Source organism: Pleuronectes platessa, chromosome 7 (assembly GCF_947347685.1).
Source record: "Pleuronectes platessa chromosome 7, fPlePla1.1, whole genome shotgun sequence".
Taxonomy (NCBI): domain Eukaryota; kingdom Metazoa; phylum Chordata; class Actinopteri; order Pleuronectiformes; family Pleuronectidae; genus Pleuronectes; species Pleuronectes platessa.
In genome coordinates this window covers 18,775,081-18,802,864 of record NC_070632.1, presented here as the reverse complement: position 1 = coordinate 18,802,864, position 27,784 = coordinate 18,775,081, and the positions used below count along the sequence as shown (strand labels likewise).

The 27,784-nt window shown below is 43.6% G+C and overlaps 1 protein-coding gene across 1 annotated transcript in view; it reads right to left on the bottom strand.

Moving 5' to 3' along the window:
* LOC128444870 (PDZ domain-containing RING finger protein 4) overlaps positions 1-27,784 on the bottom strand; it is a 53,299-nt gene that overhangs the window by 7,752 nt on the left and 17,763 nt on the right. The window contains exons 2-5 of the mRNA XM_053427543.1: positions 16,948-17,201; positions 14,650-14,752; positions 6,969-7,067; positions 3,407-3,469 (exon numbers count right to left, since the gene is read on the bottom strand). Coding sequence (XP_053283518.1) covers positions 3,407-3,469; positions 6,969-7,067; positions 14,650-14,752; positions 16,948-17,201 — 519 coding nt within the window. The remainder of the gene's footprint in view (positions 1-3,406; positions 3,470-6,968; positions 7,068-14,649; positions 14,753-16,947; positions 17,202-27,784) is intronic.

Sequence of the window (27,784 nt, the reverse complement as noted above, 5' to 3'; positions counted from 1 at the left end):
ACGAACTGCGCCTTCTCATCCGGACAAATAGAGACTTCTCCCTCTCTTCTGTATTCTGTTTTACTGAATCGTGGCTGACCGAAGCCACACCGGACTCCGCCGCACAGCTGACCGGCTTTCAGCTGTTACGCGCGGACCGCGACCCGATCCTCTCACGCAAGGCAAAAGGCGGAGGGATTTGTTTTTATATAAACCAGGGCTGGTGCAGCGACGTGAAAGTCATTTTACAGTCCTGTTCTCCGGACCTGGAAACTTTTTTCATCACCTGCAGACCGTTCTACTCTCCCCGGGAATTCACCTCTTTCATCCTGGCTGGAGTCTACATCCCCCCGCAAGCTGACGTGCGCGAGGCTCAACGACAACTCGCTGAGCAGATACTGGGAGTGGAGAGAAGGAGAGAGAACACATATTCCCCCGTTATTGTCCTTGGGGACTTTAATAAGGGGAACTTATCTCAGGAGCTCCCAAAATATAAACAGTTAATTAAATGCCCGACCAGGGGGGAGAACACCCTGGATCACTGCTACAGCACCATCAGCAAGGCTTATCATGCAGTCTCCCGCGCTGCCCTGGGTCTGTCCGACCACGCTCTCATTCACCTGATCCCGGCTTACAGACAGAAACTCAAGATTTCTAAACCTGCTGTGCTGAGATCAAAGAACTGGAGCAGCAGAGAAGCTGTGGAGGAGCTGCGTGACTGCCTTGAAAACACAGACTGGGACATTTTTAGAACTGCCACTTACAGCCTGGACGAATATACAGATGCTGTGACGTCCTACATCAGCTTCTGTGAAGACCGATGTATTCCAACACGCACCAGGGTGTGTTATAACAACGACAAGCCCTGGTTCACAGCAAAACTCAAACAGCTTCGTTTGGAGAAAGAGGTGGCCTTCAAGAGTGGGGACATGGATAGGTTCAGACTAATTAAATACTCGTTTGGCAAGGAGATTAAGGAGGCCAAACGACTGTATTCAAAGAAGCTGGAACAACAGTTTGCAGCCAACGACTCCTCGTCAGTCTGGAAAGGCCTTCGGGTGATCACCGGCTGCAAGACCAAATCCCCCCACTCTGTGGAAGACTTGAGACTTGCCAACGATCTGAATGACTTTTATTGTAGATTCGATAGACCCTCTCAAACCCCCCCCCGCATCTATCACACCTCTTCTCCCCAGCCTGGACAAAGACACTAGCCCCCCCCACAAAATGGCCCCAGACTGCCCCATCACCTCCATCCCCCCCTTCACACCTCTCTCAATTCAGGAGAGAGATGTAAATAAGCTCCTGAAGAAACTGAACCCCCGCAAGGCAGCTGGACCAGACGCTGTCTCCCCCTCTACACTGAGGCACTGTGCGGATCAGCTTTCTCCATTGTTCACGGACATTTTCAACACCTCACTGGCTGAATGTGTTGTACCCGCCTGCCTGAAAACATCCACCATCATCCCCGTTCCCAAGAAGCAGAGGATCACAGGCCTTAATGACTACAGACCAGTCGCCCTGACCTCTGTAGTAATGAAGACCTTCGAGCGACTCGTGCTGACCCACCTCAAAACTATAACCAACCACCTCCTCGACCCGCTGCAGTTTGCCTACAGAGCCAACAGGTCCGTAGACGATGCAGTCAACATGGGACTCCACTTCATCCTCCAGCACCTCGACTCCCCCAGCACCTACGCCAGGATCTTGTTTGTGGACTTCAGCTCCGCATTCAACACCATCTCTCCAGCTCTTCTCCGGGACAAGCTGACCCAGCTGAGCGTGCCTGACCCCACCTGCAGGTGGATCACCAACTTCCTGACCGACAGGAAGCAGCGCGTGAGGCTGGGGAAGCTTGTCTCTGACACCCGGACCATCAGCACTGGAGCCCCTCAAGGTTGTGTGCTCTCTCCTCTCCTCTTCTCCCTCTACACCAACAACTGCACCTCCAGCCATCCCTCTGTCAAACTCCTGAAGTTTGCCGACGACACCACCCTTATTGGATTAATTTCCAATGGGGACGAGGCCGCCTACAGAGAGGAAGTTAACAGCCTGGCTTCCTGGTGCAGCCAGAACCACCTGGAGCTGAACGCTTCAAAAACTGTAGAGATGGTGGCAGACTTCAGGAGGAGCCCAGCCCAAACCGCCCCCCTCACCATGTGCGACTCCCCAGTTAAAACAGTGGAGTCATTCAGATTCCTGGGGACGATCATAGCACAGGACCTGAGGTGGACGGAGAACATCACCTCCATCACCAAGAAGGCCCAGCAGAGGATGTTCTTCCTGCGGCAACTGAGGAAATTCAGCATGCCGCGGAAAGTGATGGTTGAGTTCTACACAGCCATCATTGAGTCCATCCTCACCTCATCCATCACCGTTTGGTTCGCTGCCTCCACTGCCAAGGACAAGGGCAGACTGCAGCGGATCATTCGGTCAGCTGAGAAGGTCATCGGCTGTGACCTGCCGGCTCTCCTAGACCTGTTCCACTCCAGGACCAGAAAGAGAGCAGGCAAGATCATCGCTGATCCTTCCCATCCCGGTCACCACCTGTTCCAGAGACTTCCATCTGGGAAAAGGTTCCGGGCCGTCAGGACTAAAACCTCGCGTCACCTGAACAGCTTTTTCCCCATGGCAGTGGGGCTCACAAACAAGCCCCCCCCATCACACTGACTCTGCTGACCCCCCCCCCCCCCCCCCACCCTCGCACATAATTTATAACACTACATTATTGGCACTACCACCAATCTTTGCACCTTAAAACCGCACAAAACACATTTACTGTATATATTATTTTTTCGATATTGTTGTTTTTTATATTGATGTTTATATTGCTCTATATTGTTGTTTTTATATTGTTGTTTGTAAAGTGCACCAACCACACCAAGGCAATTTCCTGTATGTGAAAATATACAAGGCAATAAAAAGAATTCTGATTCTGATTCTGATTCTGATTCTGAGTGCCCTTCGAGTTTTAAACATGTTTCGCTGCCTTTAAGTGGTTAAAACGACAGAAGTAAAGCAAGAGTGCAACCTTGACAAAAACAATAATCACCCACCTAAACGACAGAGGCAGTGTTATCCAACCCACAGCCCTGAGACATGCAGCTTATTGTCAGGTGCTGAACGCCTCCTGCAGATCTCAGCCTGAAGCTGAAGCTGGAGGCTATTAACAGTCTTAGCCTCCCAGCCATCCCAGAGGAGACCTCCAAAGCTGCAGCACAGCGCCCTCCTGAACCAGAACTCTTAGAAACCCGTGTCGATGCTGAGTTGGTAACTAAAACAGCCAGGGGGGGGGGCACTTCTCCCGCTCTAACATTCACAGCGGGGGCGAGTTCCCCCTTTAATGAACTGCCATTAATAATGAATGGACTCTTGTGCGGGGGTACAGCGGTTGTGTGTGCGACAAAATGCTTGTGTCCTACTGTACCTGCAAAATGCGATCCCCCTCTCGGATGCGTCCGTCTTTGGCAGCGATGCTGTTTGGACAGATCTGTAAAAGTAGAGGAAAATGAATAATGAACAGTGGCTGAAATTTTTTTTTAACTCATTCTAAAGACATCACCCAGCTAGACTGTCTAGACTTGTATTAACAATATGAGCAACACACTAGGTTTGCTGCCCTAGTTTCCAATGGTTTTCCTGTTGTTGCCAGGTCAGTTTTCAAAGGCCTTTCAGCCAAGAGGAACAAACTCAGTTATCACCTTCATCATTTAACTCCTCAATTGCATGCACCTCAGTTGCCATATGCTGACAGGATGACAGAGCACGGGCCTCTTCAAATAGCAACTACATTCTATAAATCAACCCCAGTACATGATGCACCTGCTCCTCCTATAACTAATGTTAGTGGATAAGGGGGCAGGACACTCTTTCATCGGCCAATCAATCGGCGTCTGGGGCCATTCGTTTCACTCTCTCCTATCAGGTAGCATCTCTGGAGATGGTGAGGTGCTGTGGCACTCCATCTTCATGATGGTCCACTCCTACACAGAGGACCACTCATTACACTGGGGGAGGTCACCAAACAGAAATGGGGGTAGGAGTGGAGGGGAAACTGGAGGTAATCTTTCTGAAGGTATGCGGAGAGCACCTACACCCAGAAGAAACTGAAATACAAAGATCTGTGGCTGTGGTTAGTTTCCCAGAGAGCAAAAACACTTGAGTGAGCTTTGGACCTTTCTCTGAGAAGTTTGCTCCTCTCACTGTGTTTGAATTCTTGGGAGCCGGCAAGGCAAGTTTATTTGTAAAGAATATTTCATAAATTAAAATATAAACGGCATCATGACAAATTGTATAAGACATTTAAAAATGTTGCATTTAAAATGAAATTAGAAGAGTCACATAAAGAGTAAAAAAAACTGATTGAAAAAGAAATTAAAGAGTGAAAGTAACAGTGTAAGAAATGATTAAGTATTTGATTTAATAAATAAAACTAGTTGTTGCAGCAGACCTGCTGTTCTCTGGGAACTCAGAAATGTGAACACTGCTGCTTCATGTTTTGTGTTGACTCCGGGGACAGAGAGCAGACTTGTCCCACATGACCTGAGGGGTCTGGATGGTTCAGCCATCATGGTGACAAACTCCGACAGAGATCTGCTAAAATACCCAAGACCACTGAGGCAGCTCCTGCCACAGTGATCCACAAATGCAGAACCAAATTTTTCCATGATGGAAAACACACGCAGACTCACAAATCCTGCCATGCAGTCGTGGCTACTGACAAAGAGTTGGCAGGTAGAGTGCAATCTCTGAAAACTGCCCATTTGAATCCTAATGCCTGTCTTGAGTCTGCTGTAGACGTGAAGGATGGATCTCATATCAACGTCACCACCTGCACCGCCTACTTCCATCTCCGTAACATAAATCGCCTCCGTCCCTCCCTCACCCCCCATACCACCTCTATTCTTGTACATAGCCTTGTCACCTCCCGTATCGACTACTGTAATTCTCTCCTCTTTGGTCTCCCCAAGAAATCCCTCCATAAGCTCCAACTGGTCCAGAACTCAGCTGCCCGTATCATCTCCCTCACCCCCTCTTTCCACCACATCACCCCCATCCTACAGCAACTCCACTGGCTTCCAATTCACTTCCGTATCAACTTTAAAATTCTTCTTCATACTTTTAAAGCCATCCACAACCTTGCCCCTCCCTACCTGTCTGACCTCCTTCACACTGCCACCTCCACCCGCTCCCTCAGATCCTCCTCTTCCATCCATCTAACTGTCCCCTCTGCCCGGCTTACCACCATGGGGAGCAGAGCTTTCAGCCGCTCTGCTCCCAAACTCTGGAACTCACTCCCACCTGACATCCGAAACATTGACTCCTTCCCTCAGTTCAAATCCTCTCTCAAAACCCACCTTTTCAGGATTGCATTCTCACTGTAGTTGCCATGCTGTTTTTACTTGCACTTTTAATTTTAATTGTTTTGTTATTCGTTTGCTCCTGTTTTAAATTGTAAAGCGTCCTTGAGTGACATGAAAGGCGCTGTGAAATAAAATGTATTATTATTATTATTATTACCCTGCCCTATGCACAATGGGATAGACTCAAGCCTCTGAATAGAAAGGAATAGGCGTAGAAAAATGGATGGAGCGTTGGATGAAGGAAATGTATTTTTCTGCTGTTGGTGACCACTGTTCTGTGCAAGGCAACTGAAACGAATATGACTAATATGGCTGTTCAATGGGAGCTGCAAAACTGGAAAATTAAGTCGGTTTTAAAATGACCTTGCATCTTTTTTCCTTTGCAATGATGTGCTCTCACTATTTATGCAAGATCAAAGCACATACCACCACATCAAACACCGTCCTGTGCACTGTGACATTTAGTCACCTCATCTAAATGCGGCACGCTCCTCTTAGCACAACTTCTTTTTTTTGCAGTGTGAACACTCGATGTTGCTGCCAGCAGCCACAGACCTCAGTGATTTATATTCCACTCGGCTCTCAAAGCGAACACCTTGCAGGGTCAGAGGCGACTTCAAACGAATCGGGGAGAAAGTTAAGCAGAACGGAGAACAGTCTATCTTTTTATGCTACCAACAAGTGGGTGAAAATCGGAGGGCAAGAGTCTATTTGCTAACACGTATCACACAGCCTGCTCGTTAATGTCTGCTCTAGTGAAAGGACAACTCCTGTGGCTCGGGGGGGAACAAGAAGGTCTGTGGTTTGATTCTCGGCTCCACTTGCATTCCGAAGTGTCCTTGGGCAAGACACCGAACCCTAAATTGTACCTGATGGCTTAGCTGACAGTGTATGAATGTTCTGTGACAGGAAAAACTCTGGAGAGCTGTGTGAATGAATGTGTCAATAAGACTGGAGATGTGCAATTTAAATACAGTCCATTTACCATTTACACTAGACCTGTGAGTATTTCTTGTTCAAATTTTTTTCCAGTCTTGGCAGTAATTTCATGTTGGCAACTGAAATTGTAATCATGCAGTTAGCACACTGCCAAACTGTTCAATAATGTCATTTATGTTTAATAAAAAAAAGTTCAATTTAAAAATTATTATATACCCGGCAGAGAATCTTGCTTTGCTCACAAATACTGAATTAAATCATAAATTGGAATATGAATATTAAATGTCAGAACTAATTTAGTCAATAAAAATACAGCTTTCCCATTTTACTGAGACAGTCTAATCGAGCAGTAATAATTGTCTGTTTCTACAACAGTGTAATATGCAAATGTGAGACTTCAAAGCAATGAAATAGAAAGAATATGTAGAATATGCATATCCCTTTTACCCCTAGAGGTTAATACTTAAATTTTTCTAACAGAAGGGATGATGCATTTTTACAGTATCTCCCGGAGCAAGGCAGACGGGGAGAAGATAAAGATTCAGTGTTTCTCGAGTGAAAAACTTAAATATGAAAATGAAGCACTTTATCATGGCAAACTAAGTTAACAGATGGAACGCTCACAGTCTTGTATTAATGGAAAGTAATTTAAGTCCTCCATCTTGAAGGGGCAAGATATCTACTCACCTCACTGACATAGATAGCGACATCTTCCTCTTCGTCCGTCCTGTAGCACAGAGTCAATCCCAACTTCTCTTGGCTGTTGAGTCGATACAATTCCACTTCCTGGATATAACGTAAAAAACAGGAGAAACACAGCTGCTTTGAGTGACATACTAACATTTTGATGTTCAACATCTTATTTTAGCATGATAGCGTGCTAACACTCGCTGATTAGTGCTAAACAAAGAGAAGCCAAGGCTGATGAGGACTTCTTAGTTTTATGGGGTTTGAAGGGCCCTGGAAAGTCTGCACTGAATGGCCCTGTGTGTGTGTGTGTGTGTGTGTGTGTGTGTGTGTGTGTGTGTGTGTGTGGGTGTGTGTGTGTGTGTGTGTGTGTGTGTGTGTGTGCGTGCGATTGGTAATGGCAGTCCATTTAATTGTTATCGAGAAATTTCACAAATAACAAATGTCAACCCGATGGCAGCACTAAAGGAAAAGTCAGGGGATCAACAAAGCTATTGGATTTCATCCTCTGGGGACCATGAATGTCACTAATCCATTCAGTAGTTTTTGACATATTTCAATGCGGAGCAAAGTGGTCGACCGACCAACCAACAGCAAGACATCGTTATCCCTGGAGCAAGGGCAAGTTAGGCGTTAACGGATATAGAGGCACACTCTGAAAACCTCACACTACAGTTTCCATTTAGTAACTGCTCTGGAATCTGATCACATCACACAGACTCTCCCTGGATTTACTTTGACCAATTGTCCTTAAATTGCAGACGGTCAAATTTCCCTTTTTAACACTTTAAGCAAAAAAAGGAAGGGAAATCCTTCAAGTCCTAAAAAGGTGCAATCTTTTTTCGAACTCCAGGGCAAAATGAAGATCAAATGATGTTATTGAAACCTATGGCAGAGTTCCTATACCACTAAAGTAAATTGACCTTGGGGTATTGTTTTGTTCACAATAGATGACGTATCAGTTCTAAAAGATTTCTGCCTCTGTTCACCTTGACTCAAAAACTCTACAACCTCTAAAAAAGAAAAAAAAACAGATCTAAGACACAGAATAAATTCTTTATTCTTACATAAAACTAAACTGGCTACAATGGCTGCACAAACACTAAGGATCTGCTTCACTGAAGATCAAATAACAAAGTTTTTCTCACAAAAACTCAACTTGTTATTTGAAAATTGCCAACTCCCGTCTGAGGTTTTTGAGTCTTGAAGTGTTTGATCATGAAAGACGTTCTCAGTTCGCACAGTTTGGCTTTGATGAATGTCAGAGGACCTCAAGTGTTTTCAAGTGTTTTTCAAGCTGTTGCCAAGTTATAGACTGTTAGACTATAAATAAACTATAAATATGCTAATACTACAAGATATTCATATTTGCGTATTCCTCATCTTCCCGTGGGGAAAGCTCAACAAACTGTTGACTTACAAATCAATGGTTGTCAAATTTCCCATGAGCCTCTTGGAACATAACTTAGTACCCTGGTGTCTGAATTTTCACACTTACCAATGCACAAGAAGTGAGATTGGATTAACCCCACCCAGAACTTTTGTTGAGTACCACATTCCCCCTTTAAATTATATCAAAATCAACCAAACACAACTTCTAATTTCCACATTTTCACATAAACAACTTCACGCTCTCAGTTTCCCTACAACACAGGCGCAGCCAAACACCAAACTGCAAAGGCCTGTGCTCCATCTCCAAATGCTGAAACATATCAAGGGTGTTGGAGGGAATCAAGTGTGAAATGGCCTCTCCTCCCAAGGTCTTCATTAGAGCAGAAACGCACCAACTCTCAGCAGCAGGAGTGACTTGGTAGAGGGAGGGGAGTGGGGGGGGGGGCAGAGAGCAATGAGGCGGTAGCAAGGGCTATGGTGGGGCTCAGAGGGGTCTCACGCGGAAACAGAGAGATTCATTTCCTCTGTGACAAGTGTGGGTTGGCTTGTTACATGTGTCAGATGTGGCAGGGCTTGGGAAGCTGACAAAAAGGGGGGATGATGTCCATGGTGGGACGAGATGAGGGGAAGAAGGGAAAAGGGCCAGTACGCCTGCCACCTGGTGCCCCTGGCTACCCCTTTCTTTCTATTTATGACCCACTCCACTTCCCCGCGTACACATATAAACAGACCTTATGGCTCAATTCTCATTTCCCCCTTCTCCCCTGTCAGTCATTTCCTCTACCTCTGCCTCTCTCACATATTGACCGATTGACGTGTGTTTGGACCATGCAGTCGCACGCTGCTGCCAGGTTGCACCCGCCCACCCCCCATACACAGTCATACTCAAAAGAACAATTCCCGAGTCCCTGCAAAAACCCTCTGCTTACACAAACAAGTATACTCAGCAGGGCACACACATTAGCACAGACACAAAAAGAGAGCTGAGGAAAAACGACATCGTCTCAGCTTTGTCGTTTTATCTTTCTCAACCGCTTCCACCTGACAAGGAGCTCAGATCTTTAATTGACTGCCTCGGAAGCGATGACAGCTTCAAATCCCCGGCTGATATGAAAAGATACAAAGCGAAAGACGGAGGAGGCTCCGGTGCCGTCTACCTGAACAAAGTAAGATGCAAAAAATCAGTCATTAGCTATATTAAAAATGTTACTAATGAGCTTCTCCATTATTGTTGGTAGCAATATTATTAGTGGCACATCTCCTGATGCAACGGAGCAGTCATGGAGGTAATGGGAGCTACAGAGACAGGGCACATCTTGCATGCTAATATGATGTGAGGGATATCTGTGGGAAATACTGAAATCTCTAGCAATGTCTTGGAGACGTGAATCTAAAAATAAACCACACAGATTAATTGCAAAGACTGAGGCAAAGCAGAGGTGTGAGTAGAGACTACATCATCTTTATCTAGCTCTGTGAATCAGGTTAATTATGACTAATAAATGTGCGGTAGACTTATGATCAGAGAAAATTGTAATCTACAATTACGGCATGTGGGATGAAACATCAAACCTGCGTGTGTGTGTATATGTGTGTGCAGCACAAACATGTAACCCTTTGCCATTACTAGATTTTTTTCTTCTTCTTGTTTTACGACAATACTGTGTAGAAAGAACACCCACTCATGCTCAGAAGCCTCCGTGAAAGAAGGCTATCTCCTTATCTATCGAACACACATTCACCAGTCTCCGTCTCCCCTCTTTCCTTTTGATTTTTTCCCTCCATCTTCCTGGCGAGCTCTCTGCCTCTCAGGCATGAGATTGCAGCGTGGCACAGGGACGAGAGCTGACAGTAAATTAATGACTGCGATGGCGTGATTAGGGAGAAGATTGGCGCCTACCATCAAAGCACACTGGGTGCTGTCGTAATAATGGCGCCTTTGATTACCAGTAATAGAAAAAGCAGTCACAAATGCTTGGATGGAAGAGTCGGAGGACTCTCTGAGCTTGGAGTACCGGTACTTTTTTCTTTGTGTTGCCAGAACTCAATGAAACTAATCAAAGGAATGATTAGGAACATGCTGCAGCTCCATATACAAATCAAGGGATCCAAGGAAATGTATTGTTTTCTTGTGTGTGAAATTCTATCTATGAGGGACGACCTGTTTTCAAACATAAAAAATGACAGAAACCTTATAATCTCCTGTACAGCATTTGTTTGGTTAGTTAGTTAATGATAAGCTGTCATAAATTGTGAGATTGTTATACCACAAAAAAAAGTGTTTTTGATCACCCAGCCATATTTTAAAGATATATAAAAATTTGGTTTCAAAATCATGCATAACTAAACAGTATTCTCTGCTCTGAAATGCTGGGGCTCTGCCCCATGGCTTGATTGGTAGATTTCATACTGACCCAAATGAAGCATACTACGAGTGAGTCCATTTTATCTGAACTAAACAGATTGGGTGTGAAAACACAATGCTCACTCCCAACCCTTTAAACAAGTTTTTTGTTATTGTAATGTCACACAACTAAAAAAGCACCTGTTTAGTGAGTGGTGGATGTCAATGTCCATTTTACTTTAACTGACAAACTTTAAATATATAGAACAAGCTAATTTTGGCATGAAAGTGAAGATAGCTGGTAAACTGTAGCTGTCCTAGGTGTAGAAACTGATCCACTGATGCTACTGTACTTTAGTTTTTTATAATGTTGTCCTGTTAGGAGAGGGATTTTGGCTCCAGTGTGTGATCAAGCCATGTTGTCTGGCTCCAAAACCCTGCCAGTACATATTGAGTACATGCGCAGTGCAGAATGAAAGGTTACTATAGAAAGAATCACACTGAAGTAGCATTTCTCCACCCTACCCTTGAACAGTGTCAGTGAAGGCTGGTTAAATGTGTAAAAATGTGTCTTGTGTGGTGAGAGCTTTAAATTGAGAATGTGACTGACTTTCACAGGCAGTCTAATGGAGTCTAGCTGGAAACAGAGATAATAACAGTGGTGAAACAGAAGCTGCATTCAGTTCAGCAAAGAATTAATAAAAAGACCTAGCTCAACTTTTTCCACAATGCAATAAAAACATCATTTTGACAATTAAGCTGCTTTCAGACACACACTGAACTCTTGCTCCAGAAGGGGGCACATGTGTGAATGCAAATGTGAGAGTGAGAGCCTCCAGATTATCTGCCTAGTGTAAAGACTGCAGAAGACACAGTCGAAGATGTCAAGAGAGTTGGTGGCAATTAGAGCCGACACTTGTGTCTGTGTGTTGTCACGAAAATCACGTCATCTCCGAGCAGAATATTATACACTACTTTGTGCCTCCGTCTGCTACACCCGGCTGCTCCACCTCTCACCTGAATATTAAGGAGGATTTGTTGGTGTTGTGAACACGTCTGTGGATAGAACCTCCCGCTGCATTGTGCATGTGTGAAAGAAAAGTGTGGATAAAGTCCGGACCCAATTCTCCGGACTTTATCTGCAGGTCATGTCGGAAAATTACTTTAGTAACTAGACTGTTTCAGCCTCCATGCTGTAATTTGTATTCTCTCTCTTCTCGGCAGCACCAGGAAAAATCAGTCAAAACATCCACAAAGTTTTTACCATCTTCACGGACTGTCCTCATCATAGCTTCGGCTATAGGTTTGCATGTTCCTGCAAGGTTCATGGAGTTCTCATTTGGTCTCTGTTGCACATGAAAATGAACTTTCATGTTCCCTCACATGCAAGCAGATACTGCCACAGATTGAGCTAATTCTGTGGGAGACAGCGAACATCATCCAGAAAAAGCAATAACTATTTGCAAGCCCACATAGTACATTACTAAAACTACTGCACCATAATGCATATGTCACATTTGTACGTTTTACCTTGCAATCGTTGAAATGAAAAATTTTGAAATTATGTTTAATTAAACAATCTTGCATGACCTCCTACTCAGCCAGCCTTCTTCAGTTGTATTTCATGTCTCCTCTGTACCTGAAGTAACACAACGCACCAGTGCAGCCTCTTGATGCATTGACACTGGGCTGTTTTTGGTCTCAAAGCCCACACCTACCAAAACAATTGGCAAAAATATGCTAAATTGGGTGATAATTCTCTGAGGGTTTATCGCTATGAGTGACACATTACATTAGACAAACATCAGTGGGATATGGACATCGCTATGTCAAAATCAAACTATCACACTTCTTTTATTAATCCTCACAACCTACAAGTATAACAAATACTATGGATGTGTATTTCAGTGGCATGTGGCATCCCCCACCTCAACAGCCACTGTGCTCCAGGACTGTTGATTACTCTAACAGAAACATCAATATCCCGGGGGTATTAGAAATTAGATTTAGATGGTTCCTCTGTGATGTTAAAGCATACTGCTCACTCCAGCTGTGCATTTTCATCCAACAAAGGTAATTTTAAGAAATGTCTTTCCTTCACTCGAGCTTCGTCCCTGTCAGCAGGGGGTTAGGGATTGGGTCGACCCTGAAAGCTTTTCAGGTTTTGTCTACTCCCCCTGCCCCCTTGTGGCATTTTTCAGCTGACATACAGTAAGTAGGGCTGCATTAGTGGGTATCTAACCCCCAGAGCATGAAATAGAAAAAATGCAGCGAGCTACAAAGCATACACAGTATAATAGGATTTGTTAATAGCAATGAGGCATAAACAGAGGATTTCATACATTATATTTATTACGATTTGACACCAGGGCCTCTGCGATCCAAGTGGGTGCACAAATCTCTTCAGATGTGGAAAAACAGCTCGAGCTCAGTGGGTGGAGGCATTCAGAACAAATTCAAATGAAACAAATAGGGGGAGGGAGGGGGGAGCAATCATCATACATCAGGCTACTCTGAGGGCTCGTGCTGCCACCTCAGTGACTCCGAAATAAAGGATATTGGACCGATGCAGGGAGGGGCGACAGACTCTTGTTTACCTCCTCCCATCACCGTGGAGAAACCTGTGCATCTGCATGGAAATCTGCATCGGATCACCTGCAGCTGCTTGTTACTTACAGCCGAGTAAAGATGCAGCAGCAAAGAAATGTGTTTCCATATTTGTTTTTCCTCTACCAGCCCTGCCACACAAACACACCTCACTTAATTGTCTTCGATTGAGCTCAGAGTCGACCTGCTTGCTAGCGCTTTCTTCCGGAGTTGCGGAAACAATTAACAAATTTCAGGTAACACTGTCGCTGTCTGGAGCCTTTCTGCTTTCTCTTTTTTTGCTTTGTAGGGAAATAAAAGCGAAAACACATGGAGGTGTGTCATCATTACCAGGGGAAGCGAGGGATTTTTCAAGCTGTCTGCAACGTGGCTGATCATCTGTTACCACTGTGCCCCTGGGATCTGTCTGTCGAGTCAATTAGTGTTAGCACCCTTCCACCAATTGATAAGCATCACTAAATATCGAGTGTTGACCGAATGTGTGTCCGTTTGTTGCAGGGGTTAGGAAGGTGTGTCGTGTTTGCACATGTGTGTGACTCTGTATTAATGCTTTTGCTGTGTGTTTGCAGTCATTGCACCGATTCAGCCTTTTCACGGTCAACGCTGAAACAAATATTTGAAGGTTTTCTACTTTCTACAATTTCACAGTGACATCAAGACACCCAGAAGACACTGTGCTTGGACAAAAGTACACAACTCATGATGAAACCAACAGGGTTATGTTTTCATATTTGGTTTCTTTGTTGGGCAGAAGGTCTTCGTTAAAACGTATTCCATGAAACTTAGTGGGAGGATGGGTCAAGGCCTAAACTTTGGCACTGATCCATACAAAGGGGCGGATCCAGGAATTTTACGTTCTTTAATATTTCTTTCACATTTTCACCGATTTCCAAGGTGAAAACGTGGATCTCTGTAAATAGGACAATACCAGGCATATTTGGGGCACTGAGATTAATGAGTGTGTGCAATTTGGTGCAGTTCAAATAAAATGTGGTTAAAACTCGTTGGTCCTCGGGGGTTTGAACTCTTCCGAGTGCTATTCCAGTATTTATATGTTTCTATTTGTGTGTAGATGACAGAGTGAGACTAAGCTAAGTTATCTGGCTATAGCCTCATGTTTCATGAACAAATATTAAGTTGATATTCATTTCCATCCCAGAATGAAAGCGGATTCAACCTAATTGCTCCGTCTATTTTTGGAACTTCTGACCCACATGTTTTTTTTTTTACGTATCAACATGTGGTTTAATATTTATCTGCTACAATTACCAACAATATCAGCCATGCCAATATATCTAACATGCTGAAGTCAGCAGCGACGTCATGGGCAATTCTTACCTCGTATTCAAACTCCTCTGTCCTCTCTCCATCAGCAGGAATAGGGGAGAGGTAGTCTGTCCCTTCATAGAAATCCTGATCCATTGTATGGAGTGAGTGACAGCTGTCAGTGGAGACAGAAAGAGAGGGAGAGACAGACAGGGTGGGAGGAAGAGAAAGAGGTGGAGAGGTGGGCGTTAGCAAGATCCTACCCCCTCGTTTTTTCCTTTAAACATGTCAATACTTGGAAGTGACAGGATTCCCTCGCCTTTGTCTTCGCTGGAATCTGAAGAATAAACGATTTGTCGAGAGCTTTCACTGCCACAGACGTGCGTGTGATAAAAGTACAGCCCTGGGTTAATAACAGCATATCCACATCATTTGCTTCCTGCTCTTGACAGACAAAACCCCCCACATTGTACAGTGTCATTCTTTTATGCTTCCCTCACTCACTGAACAAAGCCGCATTGTGGGGTTCTAACAAGACGAGCCCCCTCAGTGCCACACATGATAATCGTCCTGGAGAAAAACTTCGAAAAAGACGCTGTGTTTGAAACATGTTGCACAGTGATGTGTTCAAATGCCGTCTGACTCTCTGCCCAGCACTGGAAAACTGTCTCGCCTCAACCGTCCAGTCACACAAGCGGGCTGGGAAACATCTGAATGATTTACACTCAGATCCCTCAATATTACACATATAACAACATTTGGCTCTGAGTGCACAGAACACAATTACAGTTTTTACCGTCGAGCCTCAGACGTCAGAGTGATAAGCATTTGCTGTATCTATAAAATCTGCTGTGTATTGAACTGTGCACCTGATCTGAGATGAAGGGAAGAAATTGTGAGTTTTACGGGACACATTGATTACACTTGGGTTCGGCCTCAGGCTGTAAGTATCCCACAAGCACACGTTGCACAGTGTTGCCTGGTTTTTTATTAGCCCATTTGCTTTAATCACCTTCCATGAGCCAAAATGGATACGCCAAGTAGCTCCAATTATGGCGAGAAGGCCCTGTGGGGAATAGTATGGTGATACTGTGAGATATATACACATGGCAATGATTTTGATGAAGTCATGTTACGGTGTTTTATACCTTGCTTGTAACCTCGACAATAACACAGAGGTTTGATGATGTTTGTAATAATGATGGAAGAGCCGACTGAAACTCCGTCTCAGAACGTGTGAGCAAGTCTCCAGTGACAGATGACGACGGAAACTCAGGATGTTTACCATTGTTGGAATTAATTAACTACTGTACTGAACACACTTGGTTCACAGAGATAGTCCTGACACCCCGGCTCTGTGCTAAGACGCTATTATTTCATTGTTTCAGTCCCAAGAGCTGAAACCCAGATCTTGCTTTGTGCTAAACTATTTTTGTTCTCAGAGTACTTCTCCTTTGAGATGAAAAGAATATTCATGAAAATGAAAGAAGAGGAGATAATGAACCTCTTCTTCTTGTGTTAGTTCTCAGGAAAACCTCCAGTTGATTCTCAAAATACTTTTAGACATTCTTCATTTTTCACAGTCACTTGAGGCTGTGACGGTTTTGGATGAATATGAATTATGTAAAAATACTATCACCTTCTTCCTTTCCATTCATCTACTTGAGGATACATTTAAAATGAATACTTTATGCAAAACATTGAAATACTGGGCACATTTTACAAATACATTTTGCATTGATAATCAACTATAATCTTTCATTAGTCCCACGAAGGGGATATTTGCTGTGTTGCAGCAGCAAAGAGTATTGTCAAAAAACAAACATCTCTAAAAGTATAAATAAGAAATCTGCAGTATAAACACAAGGAAATACAAAAATATATATAGAATATAAATAATATACACACTGTAAACAGAATATATAATTTGTTCTCTATAACGTTGTGAAGGTCACTGAGAACAAACTAATCTACATTTGTGAGAATCAACTATGCAACGGATTAGAAACTTCATTTATATTTTACAGGCGTTATGCATAATGCTAATTCTTTGAACACTGATATTTCTGCTTCATAGCTCGATGCCACCTCTCACTTATTTGTATTCCTTCTAATTACCATCAGTCAAAGTCAAAACAAGGTCACAACTACAAACTCTTTGTGGCAATGAACAAAAACAATTTGTAGTAATTTCATCTTCAAGTAAAAAATACTTTTTTTGAAAACAACTTTTTTGTATCGTATTTTTTACCCAAGAAAGTAGAAGTCACAATCGTATTTAGGAGTGCTAATTTACAGAGATGTAAAATACACATGTAATCTGTATTGACATCCAGTTTAGTAAAATAAGACATTTCCTCCTGTACTAACCTGTCGGAGAGCAGGAAGGGACAGACGTCAGGCACAGGAGGAGTCGAAGGCCGCAGCTTTGCCAGCGCCACGATGTGTTCAAAGGTGATGTCGGTCTGAGTGCACACATCCACCACATGGATCTCCTGGAGGGGGCCGTGGGGCCGGCCGCTGGGCGTCCGCCTGATGACCTGCACCACGACGGGTTCCTTGGCACCACAGAAGGCCTCCAAGGTCGCCTCATGATTGGACTTGGACAGCTCCTTTCCATTCACCTGAGGAAGACAAGGAAACATTTGTGTGAGCACTTTTATCAAAAACCTATATATGATGCCTTTTTGCAATAGGCAGAGTTGCTATGGGGGCAGACAATCTTACTGGTTAAGATGGGCAGAAGTAAAGAACCACAGTTTTCTTGGTGACTGACATAACCTGACAGTAGTTATTTATATGTTATACATGTGTACATCAAATATCTAATATAACTGATTGAGTCTCCCTACAAATACTGTGAGTTAAACTTGTTAATTTTTTACACTGCATCTCCTGCATCAGCCCTCACAAAAACCTCTCATAACATATGAAGAGATCATTGGGCCCTCAGGGCCATTTCACCACACTGCTCCACACAGCTCTGCAATGTCTTCTGGACCGATGATCAAAAGGAAAATCTTTGTGGATACAATATTAGAAGTCATACGCACAAAATTGCAGTCTGATGCAACATTATCAGTGTGTTAGTTCAAAGCCCAGATGACCTCTGTTCTCTCGCTCTATCTTTAACCTCATCTTCACAGAATGAACAGGGTTTTTCAGGCAGATTGAAAACAATTTGCACAGCTGGCTTATAAAGGAAATAATTGCTTCATTAAGCAGCATTCATTTCTGTAAAGGACACCCCATGGAGGTGGAATACCTCCGGAATGGGCCTTGGTGCAAACGCTGAAAGTACAGATTATAATTTAGATAACCGCAAAAAAAAGGGTTCGACAGAGAATAATCACGCTTGTAATTGCATTTAAATGTGGTTTTGGAATGTGGCATTTTGCTCGCGAGGCAAAATGAAATGAGTTTCAATGATAACTAGACGAGTAAAAGAGAGCATTCATATTCACAAGTGTCAGCTGTGGAGAAATAGGAGCAGGGCGGACACAGTGAATCACAGCCTCTCTTCAGAATGAAACATACAAACCAAACACGTCGCCTACAGTACCGTATATAACCTAAATTCTTCAGCAGTCGACACTTTCAAGTAACGCTGGCTGTGTATGTGCGCCGCCTCTAAATGAACATTAAAGGCACAGAGGCCAACAGGGAATCCTTCCAGAGAAAGATTACATTTTTAACCCCAGATATTCCTCCACTCACTCTTCATCTTTGCGTAAGGCAAATCTGATATCGATTCAAAGAAAATCCCCTGATTGATCTTTTAATGTATGCTTTTTGCAGTCTATGGGCTTTCCCTATAGACAAGTTAAGCTTTGATGCCATTACTGTAGCATGGCTCGCTGCGTGTGGTCTCTCTGACCACGCCAGGGACAGAAAACATGGAGGGCGCAACGCTAATAAAGACACCGCCAAGACTAAAGGGAGATGTCAGGCTGCATTTTGGATTTAAAAACTATAACGACATGAAAAAAGCAAAGCCACAAGCGGGGAGCAGACTACAAACTGAATCCTATACACCTCTTATAATCACCTCTTATAAATCTGGAAGCGCTGAACATTTCTCTAACTTTACACTCACTGGAGTCCCTCGAATTTATTATTCCAATTTAAGGTCCCCCACAAAGCTAATATCATTACCTGCTACCAGAACACACATAAAATATATTTATAATGTTATAATGGATATATAACCCAATAATAGTATTGTGTGTTTTTCTCATTCCTGGTTCGTTCCTGTGTGTGTGTGTGTGTGTGTGTGTGTGTGTGGGTGTGTGTGTGTGTGTGTGTGTGCGTTTTCCTGCACATGCCTCTGGAGACTTAGTGATGCCCTACAAAACTACAAACAACTTATTTTCACTACCATAACAGTAGCAATATCAAACTCCCTTAGCTCTTGTTGTGCTCCGACCTGCTCCCCTGCCTCCTGACGTGACCTTTGTTTGCAGCAATGTTGCATTAATCACCTGAGCGGGAGATAAACTGGGTCAACACAGCTCCTGAGGAACTGCAGGGCAATTTGGAGGAGAGAATAAAAACCCACCATGCAGTTCCCCTCATCCCTCCGTCCCTCGCAACCGCTTTATTTGGCCACTCAGCACATTTAATACTCCAGCATGTACATTAGACTTTAAGTAGTGTATTAAAGAAACATGGAGCACTTTCATAATTAGCTTCTATAGTTCTTTTTGCTGTCTCTGTCTCTCTCTGGTCTTATTTTGCTGCTTGTCTCCCGCTCCGCAGCCTAATCCTGGAACAGGCAGCCGAGTGGAAACAAAGGAGTTGGACCAGACAAATGAGGCTGCCTATGGCGTATGACAGTCCCAGAGAAAAATGATCAAATTTCCCAGCTCTCCCTATGGTACAGCCTGTCCAGCCCTGGCTCCCCCTCCTCTTTCTCTTCCTAGCCTCGCTGTTTGCTGTAGTCATACTCTATGACCACAGTGAAACAATGAAATGAGTCATGAGGAGATGAAATACCCCCCTGGTGAACCCAAAATATCAAAGGGGTTACGACTTCACTACTTGATTAACACAACTGTGAAGTTTCTGAAACATAATAATTGCAGACCGGTGGATGCAGGGATGGAGGGAAGGATGGATTCGCAGATAACTATACCCCCTCGCAGTATGTACCAGGGGAGAGTAAAAAAGGAAGAGAGAAAGGAGTGTTGTTCTTCTATTCTCATCAGTGGTTTTCATGAGAGCCAGATGGAACAATTAATTCCCAATCAACAGGGGAATATTAAGTAGCCTTAACTCGTGCATGAGGGATTTTTCCATCCTCTTTGTGTCCTCTTTGGCTGATGTCTCTCCGGCTTAACACACGTATTCAGTCGGTCGTGTGGACCCATAGTCACATCTGACAGATGGGACAGGCTTCTATGAGACTGGCTGCAGCTTCCGAGATAATCGCAGATATTTTCGCTGAAGATCTTCCATCAGCACAGTCCTCGAGATGTCTAGTTACAGCTTAAGACTCTACAAAGTGAGCTAGGATACACCACGAGGCTAAACAAGACATTAAAGAGTAAAACTTTAAGTTTTAGTTTTTGCTAAATTAAACATTATTTCTAGTTGCAGTGACATCCTCCAAGCTGTAACCTCTTAAAGTTTCACCACACATATTGTTATGTAATTATTCATGCATAAACTATTCTCTTCAATCGCACAAATACATATTCATCCACGAGCACCTGTCGGCGAACAATATCTGCAACAAATAATTTAGCAGCTGTAGAGTTTGTTGAGTCCAGCATATGCAACTCCGCAGACGCTTCATGGCCACAACTGTTCCATAAGGAATTCTTTCATTGGTCTGAAGCAAATCGATGGGGATTATTCACGAGAGATCATTTGTTGGACAATTGTGCATGAAGATGATCAGGAAGAGTTGGGAGAAAAACGTTTGCAGGGATGGAGGAGCTGGACCAAGACACATCTGCTGGCTGTTTGCTCATGGATATGCTGTAGCCCAGAAGAGAAATTTGTTTTCATTCAAAGCCCCCCCGAGACAACCACAAGCTTTCTCTAAACAAATGTAGCAAACCAGCTTAGTCGAGTGTAACTAAAGGATGAAAAGTCTTTCTCTTTTTCCCTCACACTCTCCGTGGCAGGGTCCCATATTGACAAAGATATTGGGAAATTGTGTACTTGTGACGCAGCCGAGTGCTTAAAGTCTCCACTTTGGTAAATATCTCACGTCACTTTAAGCTGTTCACAGCCGCTTTCAGGAAAACAAACTTCACCAAAAGGGGCTGTTCTTTTAAAATACGAGCCTGCAGCAAAGCTCAGTCGTGAACATTCTCTCGTCCGTGTCCCATCTTATCATTGTTCCTGCAGGTATATGAGGAAGAGGAGGAGAGAACAAACATGCGGCAGCTTCGCCGGACTCCTCAGGCGTCTCCTCTGTCACTGCTTTTTTTCTCATTGACTGCTGCCTCCCATCAATATCTCAGAAGACCGAGGGCAGGATATAGTGACAGTGGTAGTAAAGCGGGGGCCAGTTTATCTGTTAAGACGTCAACTTCAGCCACATGCGATGCCGCTTCTGCTGTGGGACCACGTCTGTGGCAGGAGACAAAGACACCGCCGGCAGCTTGCAGGGGATTACTGATATAAGTGATTGATGTACCTCCTCTGTAAGGAGAAAAGGCAGCCTCGGGCAGTACACTCTAATAGTCCATTAGCTTTTTTATGCTTTCGAATTAACCGCACACATTGCTTTATGACTTGCATGTGGCCCTTTGAATCTTAATGAAATGTTTTTGCATTCAATTTTATGGAGTTTACGCGGCACACTGGGAGAAAATGTTTGTCTTCCCTCGTATCGTGGTTTAACTGGAAATGTGGCAAAATGAATGAAGCAAGGTCGTTCTTTCTACTTCAGCTGCACAGACAAGCAGATAAGGCTTTCAAGCTAAAGGTAGAAAGAGCAATCACATGCTGTTATTTAACCAGTGCATCTAACCTTGGGTGTTGAGTGCAAAGGGATGTGTTATGCTCAGATTCCACAACAGCATGCATCACAGTTTAGAAATGTCAGTATGTAGCTCAAACTTTCTGATAGCAGCCTCTCTGTTGAACCTCTGACTGAAACAATAAATTGTATCTTCTTAAAATAAGTATTGTTTGGCTAAACACTTGGAAAGCTCCCAAGGGCCTGAACACCCAGCCCTGGTGAGCACTTCCTCTTAGCAGAGTGGAGGTTGTGAGAACAAACTGTAGAAACTTTGCAACAATTAACTAAAACTAACTAGGTAACAACCCAACTGATTGGATATAGCAGCTTTTCAAATCGATCTGTACATGTTGAAGTTTGATTCTGGTCCATTAGACATTTGTAGCAACAGAGATTACAGCAGGACGTCTCTGTTAACAGTCTACATATATACATATAAAGTTCCACTTTCTATCAGCGACTGGCTGGTGATTCAAATTTAACATTTCGTACATTTGCTCATATACTCATTTAACTGAAAGCAAATAAGAAAATTTCCCAGAATGTTGAACTGTTCTTCTTCCACAGGTTTTTTAGATGAGGTAGCTGCAGAGCAACTTTACATCCCTGGTCGAATGTTTCATCTCTGAAGTCGTAGGTTTACGGTGGCCTTTATGGTTTTATATGCCAGAGAGTGGTGTGAAGACTTGAATTGGCCCCTTTTATCACGGCCCATGCTCTGAACTCTGTCACCAGAGCACCACTTGAAAGTTGTGGCTGGTTTCTTTCTTGCTCGTCTTTTGTACTTAAAATGTATGCCCATCAAAAATCAGAAATGCATGACCTACTACTATCTTACCATCATCTATGCAGAGAATGAACGAGACTTCCAGGACCCTGAATGTCAAAAATAAATCTTTCTTCACTTACTCGACTCTTTATTGATTTTCCCAACTGTAACAATACAGCTGAAGACAGTGAGGCAGGTGCTGCTCACTGCTGACTGACTGCTGGATCTTCTACGCTGCAGCTACTTCATCAGCATGATGCAATTCTGCCTCACGGCATGTGAACCTCGATATGAATTTTCATGAATAAAAAAAAGAACTATACAAGTGGAAATGGCATTAAATACTTCCTGAGGTGATTCCCAAAGCAGGAAGAATGTGAGCATGGCTGCTACCTCGTCGTCTCGGTGAGCAAAATAGGCTTCAGTTCACTTTAACACCCAAATGTCTCATTTCAATAATAAGTGTCAGAATAAAATATGGGCCAAGGTCCGCTAAAGTACAGCCCTTATGACTGCATAAATCACTGGCAGACAGTCAGCGCTACTGTCTGAGCAACTCAGGCACCGCTCCGGTGGCAGGGAACTGGGAGCGAGAGAGAGGTGGAGAGAGAGAGAGAGAGAGAGAGAGAGAGAGAGAGAGAGAGAGAATGCCACTGGGGAAATCTGACAATGCCCTCAACATCTATACATGAACCAATGGAACGCCTCCTTGAACCCCTCCAACCACATAAAACACAACGCACAAGGCCCTGGGCTATTTTTCACATTTAAGGCCCCGCACTCTGCTGTGGAGTTTTTATGCCTGTAGAACATTTGATGAATTCTGCCAATTTTCTTCTCTGAGCACCAATCTCTGTTGGAGCACTCCCTTTATTGCGCAACTCGTTCAAAGTGTATCACCTCTTTTAATCCGCCTTGGAATTCATTGTCCGTCTAGCTACATACGTTTATTATCCAATTTCTTGCCGTAATCTCTCAGTGCAAGGACACCTATTACAAAAAAGGACAAAAACAGAAAAGAACTTTAGCGAACATTCAATGTCAAATGTGTTGAGGAGCAGATGTGGTGATTGAGGTGAAGTTGATGCATGGAACTTGTAGCGTCACCATCTACTACCCGCACCATGTCTCTCACTTCCCTTTATACACTTGTGCTGGTCTGCTGTGTTGGGCAGTAAGTAAGGTAGTATTGTGAGATAATTGTCCTCTCCTAGTTGGGCTGGATTATGAAATTCTGCGGTGGATTCTGGGACTGGTGAAGGCGGCTGGGTGCTAAATTAATCAGCTTGTTCAAGGTTAATGGTACATGCCAAGTATATTTGTTAAAGGGATTTAGAAATGCACAGTTAATCTCTGTGCTTAACTTTAAGATCTTGCCATCTTGGAGTGAGTTTTAATGTAAAACGGAGAGAGAAATTGAATTAGAGTGAAAACGGCTCTTGGGTGGATGAAGAACTAATGGATGAACAGCCTCCTCCTCTGTGATAACTAGTAATTGGTTTGGGGGGACCAGAGGGGAGGGGGGAGCTGAATTCTTTGTGCTTTGCAGATCAGCAAAATGGCCTGACTAGTGTGAAAAGAGGGTTGTAAGGAGTAATGGTGCCATCCATATGCTGACTGAATAAAATCAAGTGGGTACTGCCATGGAACACTCTTCATGCACTGAGGGTGAGCATGAAAGCAAGAACAGCAAAGAGTAGAGTTTTTATTCCACATTTAAGGAGACATATAATCCTGATATTCAGGTTTATCATTTTAATCTGGGTTATTACTTGAAAACGTGTACACAGTGTTCCTCAAACTCAGACAAAAGTGTCTCTTTAAGGCCCCTCTCCCGATTAAGCCCAGTCGTCTCTGATTGGCCAGCTGGCCCACTCTGTTGTGATTGGTCAATCGCCTCCAGCACTTGTAGAAAATGTCAGCCTTTGCTCTTGCTTTACGTGGATCTGTTAGGTGACGTGCCAGACTAGCTGCTAGGCCCTGATCATGCAAATGTGGGGAATTGTGAAGTTGCATGGCAGCACAATGATACAAAGGTATCGGCCGGAGTGGAGACGAGGTGTTTCACGAGCTTCAGAGTGTTTTCGGTGGGCGAGAGGGACTGCCTTCACTCCGTTTTTTTAACTTTATAGAGCTTTACACACCCCAAAAGAACCTATAACACGGTAGAGGAGAGAAGAACTGGAAAAGCATGATGCATTTCATCTAAAAATGCACAAAAAACAAACCAAAACATTCAAAAGCACCACAAACGTTCTTCGGCCCCTTTCTACTCCCGACAAGAAATGGAGCCAATGAAATTGGATCAATCAAGTTTATGACGACTCTGGTCTGAGATTTGGTTATAATTTCTATCAGTAATGATAATTGTCCACACCAAAGCAATAGCTAACATCTGGTGATGCGGCAACATGAGTCCAGCAAAGTGTGATGGAGCAAAAAATATAGCCATGTGGATAATTAGACAGGTTGTAAACAAGCCGTTTTGGGAAATGGGGTAATTTGGTTTGAGAAAAATGAAACCACTCTACTCTCTGCCATTTAAATATGAAGCCACAGTCATTCTCCTTCTAGCCCAGCTAAGAAATAGACGGGCATCACAAAAACATTTTTACACAATTTTTGTAAAGCTTAAACAATGAATTCAAGGTGGTGGCACCCAACATATAAATTATAATCCTTTATTACACAGGCCAACAGTGTGTGCATACAGCTATGACAGGATGCGATGCAATGTAGGATGCAGGTGGGTTGGCACAGTAGCAGATTCCACTAGTGATGCCATTGAAAACCAGGCCCAGTCTTATTCTGTGAGACTTTGAACTTGGTAAATTGTTTCCTTCACATTATAAACGCCATTTCTGGCAGCAGAGGCAATTAGCACTGGATAAGCACTATTTACATAATGCCAGACAGACTCGTGATCACAACAAAGGCGTCTCGTCCGACTTCCCCTTCCCTCCCCTCTCCAACTGGCTTTGTCTGCCAGGCTGTTGCACGGTCGCTGGGTGTGAGAGTGAGAGTGGAGGTCAGATGGTGGCATGTGGAGCTTTGACAGGGCAAATAATAAACTGGGAGGGTTTGAAAGGTCAGTCAGGACCCCCGCGGCTGGCCACTGATCTGCCTGTTAGCCATTAACTGGCTGCCAGTTCAGGTGGGGTCTCAGGGAAGGTAGAAAAGGAACAAAAAGGAAGACAGGGAAATTGGAAAAGAGGAGAAAGATAAAACAAATAGCTAGAAGGCATTTCAAATTCTTCAACACGGTAGCTCCTGGAGGTACAATCGACATTGTGTGTGTGTTTTGTGCATGAGGCTGATGGTTTCAACACTTTCCTCCAAGGCAAATAGAGTATTTGGTGTCCCATCACAAACCCCAACAAAGGACTTAACAAGAGAGAAGGCTGGTAAAATCAAGACTGCCTCAGCGAGCAGGGTCTGTCAATTCTGCCGATGTCAAAGTGAACAAAAGGACAGGATTACTGATGATAGCATGAGGCTGCGAGGGCTGAACTCTCATTAAAGCTTTCTTTGAACCAAACCTCTGCTCAAATCTTCAAACCTAATTCAAACACACACAAAAAGGTGGAGAGAAAGCAAAGCTGGGTGGATGTGTGGCAGGTAAATGGCTGGTGTTTTTAGATGAAATGTCAGGTCCATGGATTTACAGGATTATAAGGCCTCTCTGGTGAACCAAATGAGTAAATGCAAGGTTATTGACTTCAGAGCACTCAGCAGAGCACAACACCACAGGGATCAAGCTAACATACTGCAAATACTGCCAAATCTTTGATTTTACAAAGAGCAATTTCAGAAGTACCGTAATTATGTTCCCGTGGTAAACAACAATCCAAACTCCAGCAGTAACACTCTGTAATTGTGCCTCTTAGAAGTGAAGACCACAAATTAAACATTTCTGTGTGACAGAGAATACAGCACATGGCACAGAAGACAGCAAAAGACAATTAGAATTACCACACTGCAGTTGTATGCCTTCGCTAACCAGTTCAGCTTCCACATACAGTTTTCTTCTAGACTCATGATCTCACCATGACCTTGGACCACTCAAATCTAACCAGTGTCTGAATGTGTTTCGTTAGGTCAAAGTGACCTTGACATTTGACATTTGACAACCAAAATCGATTCACTTCATCCTTGAGTCCAACAGAACCTTTGTACAAAATATGAAGAAATTCCCTCAAGGCATTCTTGAGATAATGTGTTCAAAACAACAGGACGATGGATGAAAAACCCCAAAACAAAATGCTTCTGCGCTATGGCTGTGCACAAAGGCATAAAAAAAACACCTTGAAAAAGTGTTCCAAGCTGAAGGACAAAGCAGTAAATAAGAGTCAAACTTCCAATGAAAGCAGAGCTGTCCAATTAGGACGGCATTTACAATGAGACAGTGATGAAGTTGCTGATGATAATCTTATCCTTGTAAAGAGCAGAGGCACAATGCATGATTAAAAGGAGGGACATTATCTCAGAAGAGTGATCACAAGTGTAATCAATCTACTCCTTGGCTCCCCGCTGCGTTGCTCATGGCACCGCGAAACAAGTGCAAGCAAGAGGTGGGGAAAGTCGATGTCTGTGGTTTTCTGTCAAGCCACTCGACTCTCACTCCTTCTCACATCAATAGACAAAAGGAACTCAAAGCTTCCCTCTGTGTCCTGATTAAACAGCTGGAACAGGGGGAAACAGAAAAGACAGGAGCTACTGGGTACGTCGACCAGAGATACAGGGAAAGATATGAAACTCTCATGACTCAAACTGGCCCAGTTAATCCTTCACAGAAACAAGTCCGACCCTTCAGTTCTTTTGGGTCATATCAGATCAAAATTGCATCACGTGTGGCAGTAAGTTTATGGGTATTTTCACATTGAAGCCCACATTTGCATTTTTGACGATATATTTCATCCATTTCTTAACTTCATTTTGATTTAAGTTGTTCACTGCTGCCGTTTCCCCATAACAAGATAACGCGCAGCTCTACAAGCCAATAAGAATTGGATCAGGTTTCTCCGTCAAAACTGGATAACCAATAGTTGGCCAGAAGCGGAGTTTTCTGTGGAAGGGTAAGAGTGTTAAATAACTTGTGTTGGTAACTGTAAGTTAAAGGCAAGTTTTCCTCATAGTTGTTTTGAAGAGCAGGGACTTCTTTGGGACCATGTGTGTGGGTTTGACAGTTATATGAGCCACCAGTGTGAGTGAGGAAGCAGCAGTGTGGCTGCCAACACAGACAGATGTGTGCTGATCTGGGTGAGGAGTAAAACCTGTGACAGCAGATGCATGCACATCATGATACATATTTTGCAGGTTTGGACTCCAGGCTGGTGGACTATGTGCTGCACATTACTCCCCGACCCTCTCCATACGTTTCCTTTCTGGCGCTACTGTTACCTAAATTCCAAAAAGCAAAACGCTTCTTTGAGCGCTACATCCCCTTACTTCAACATGGTGCC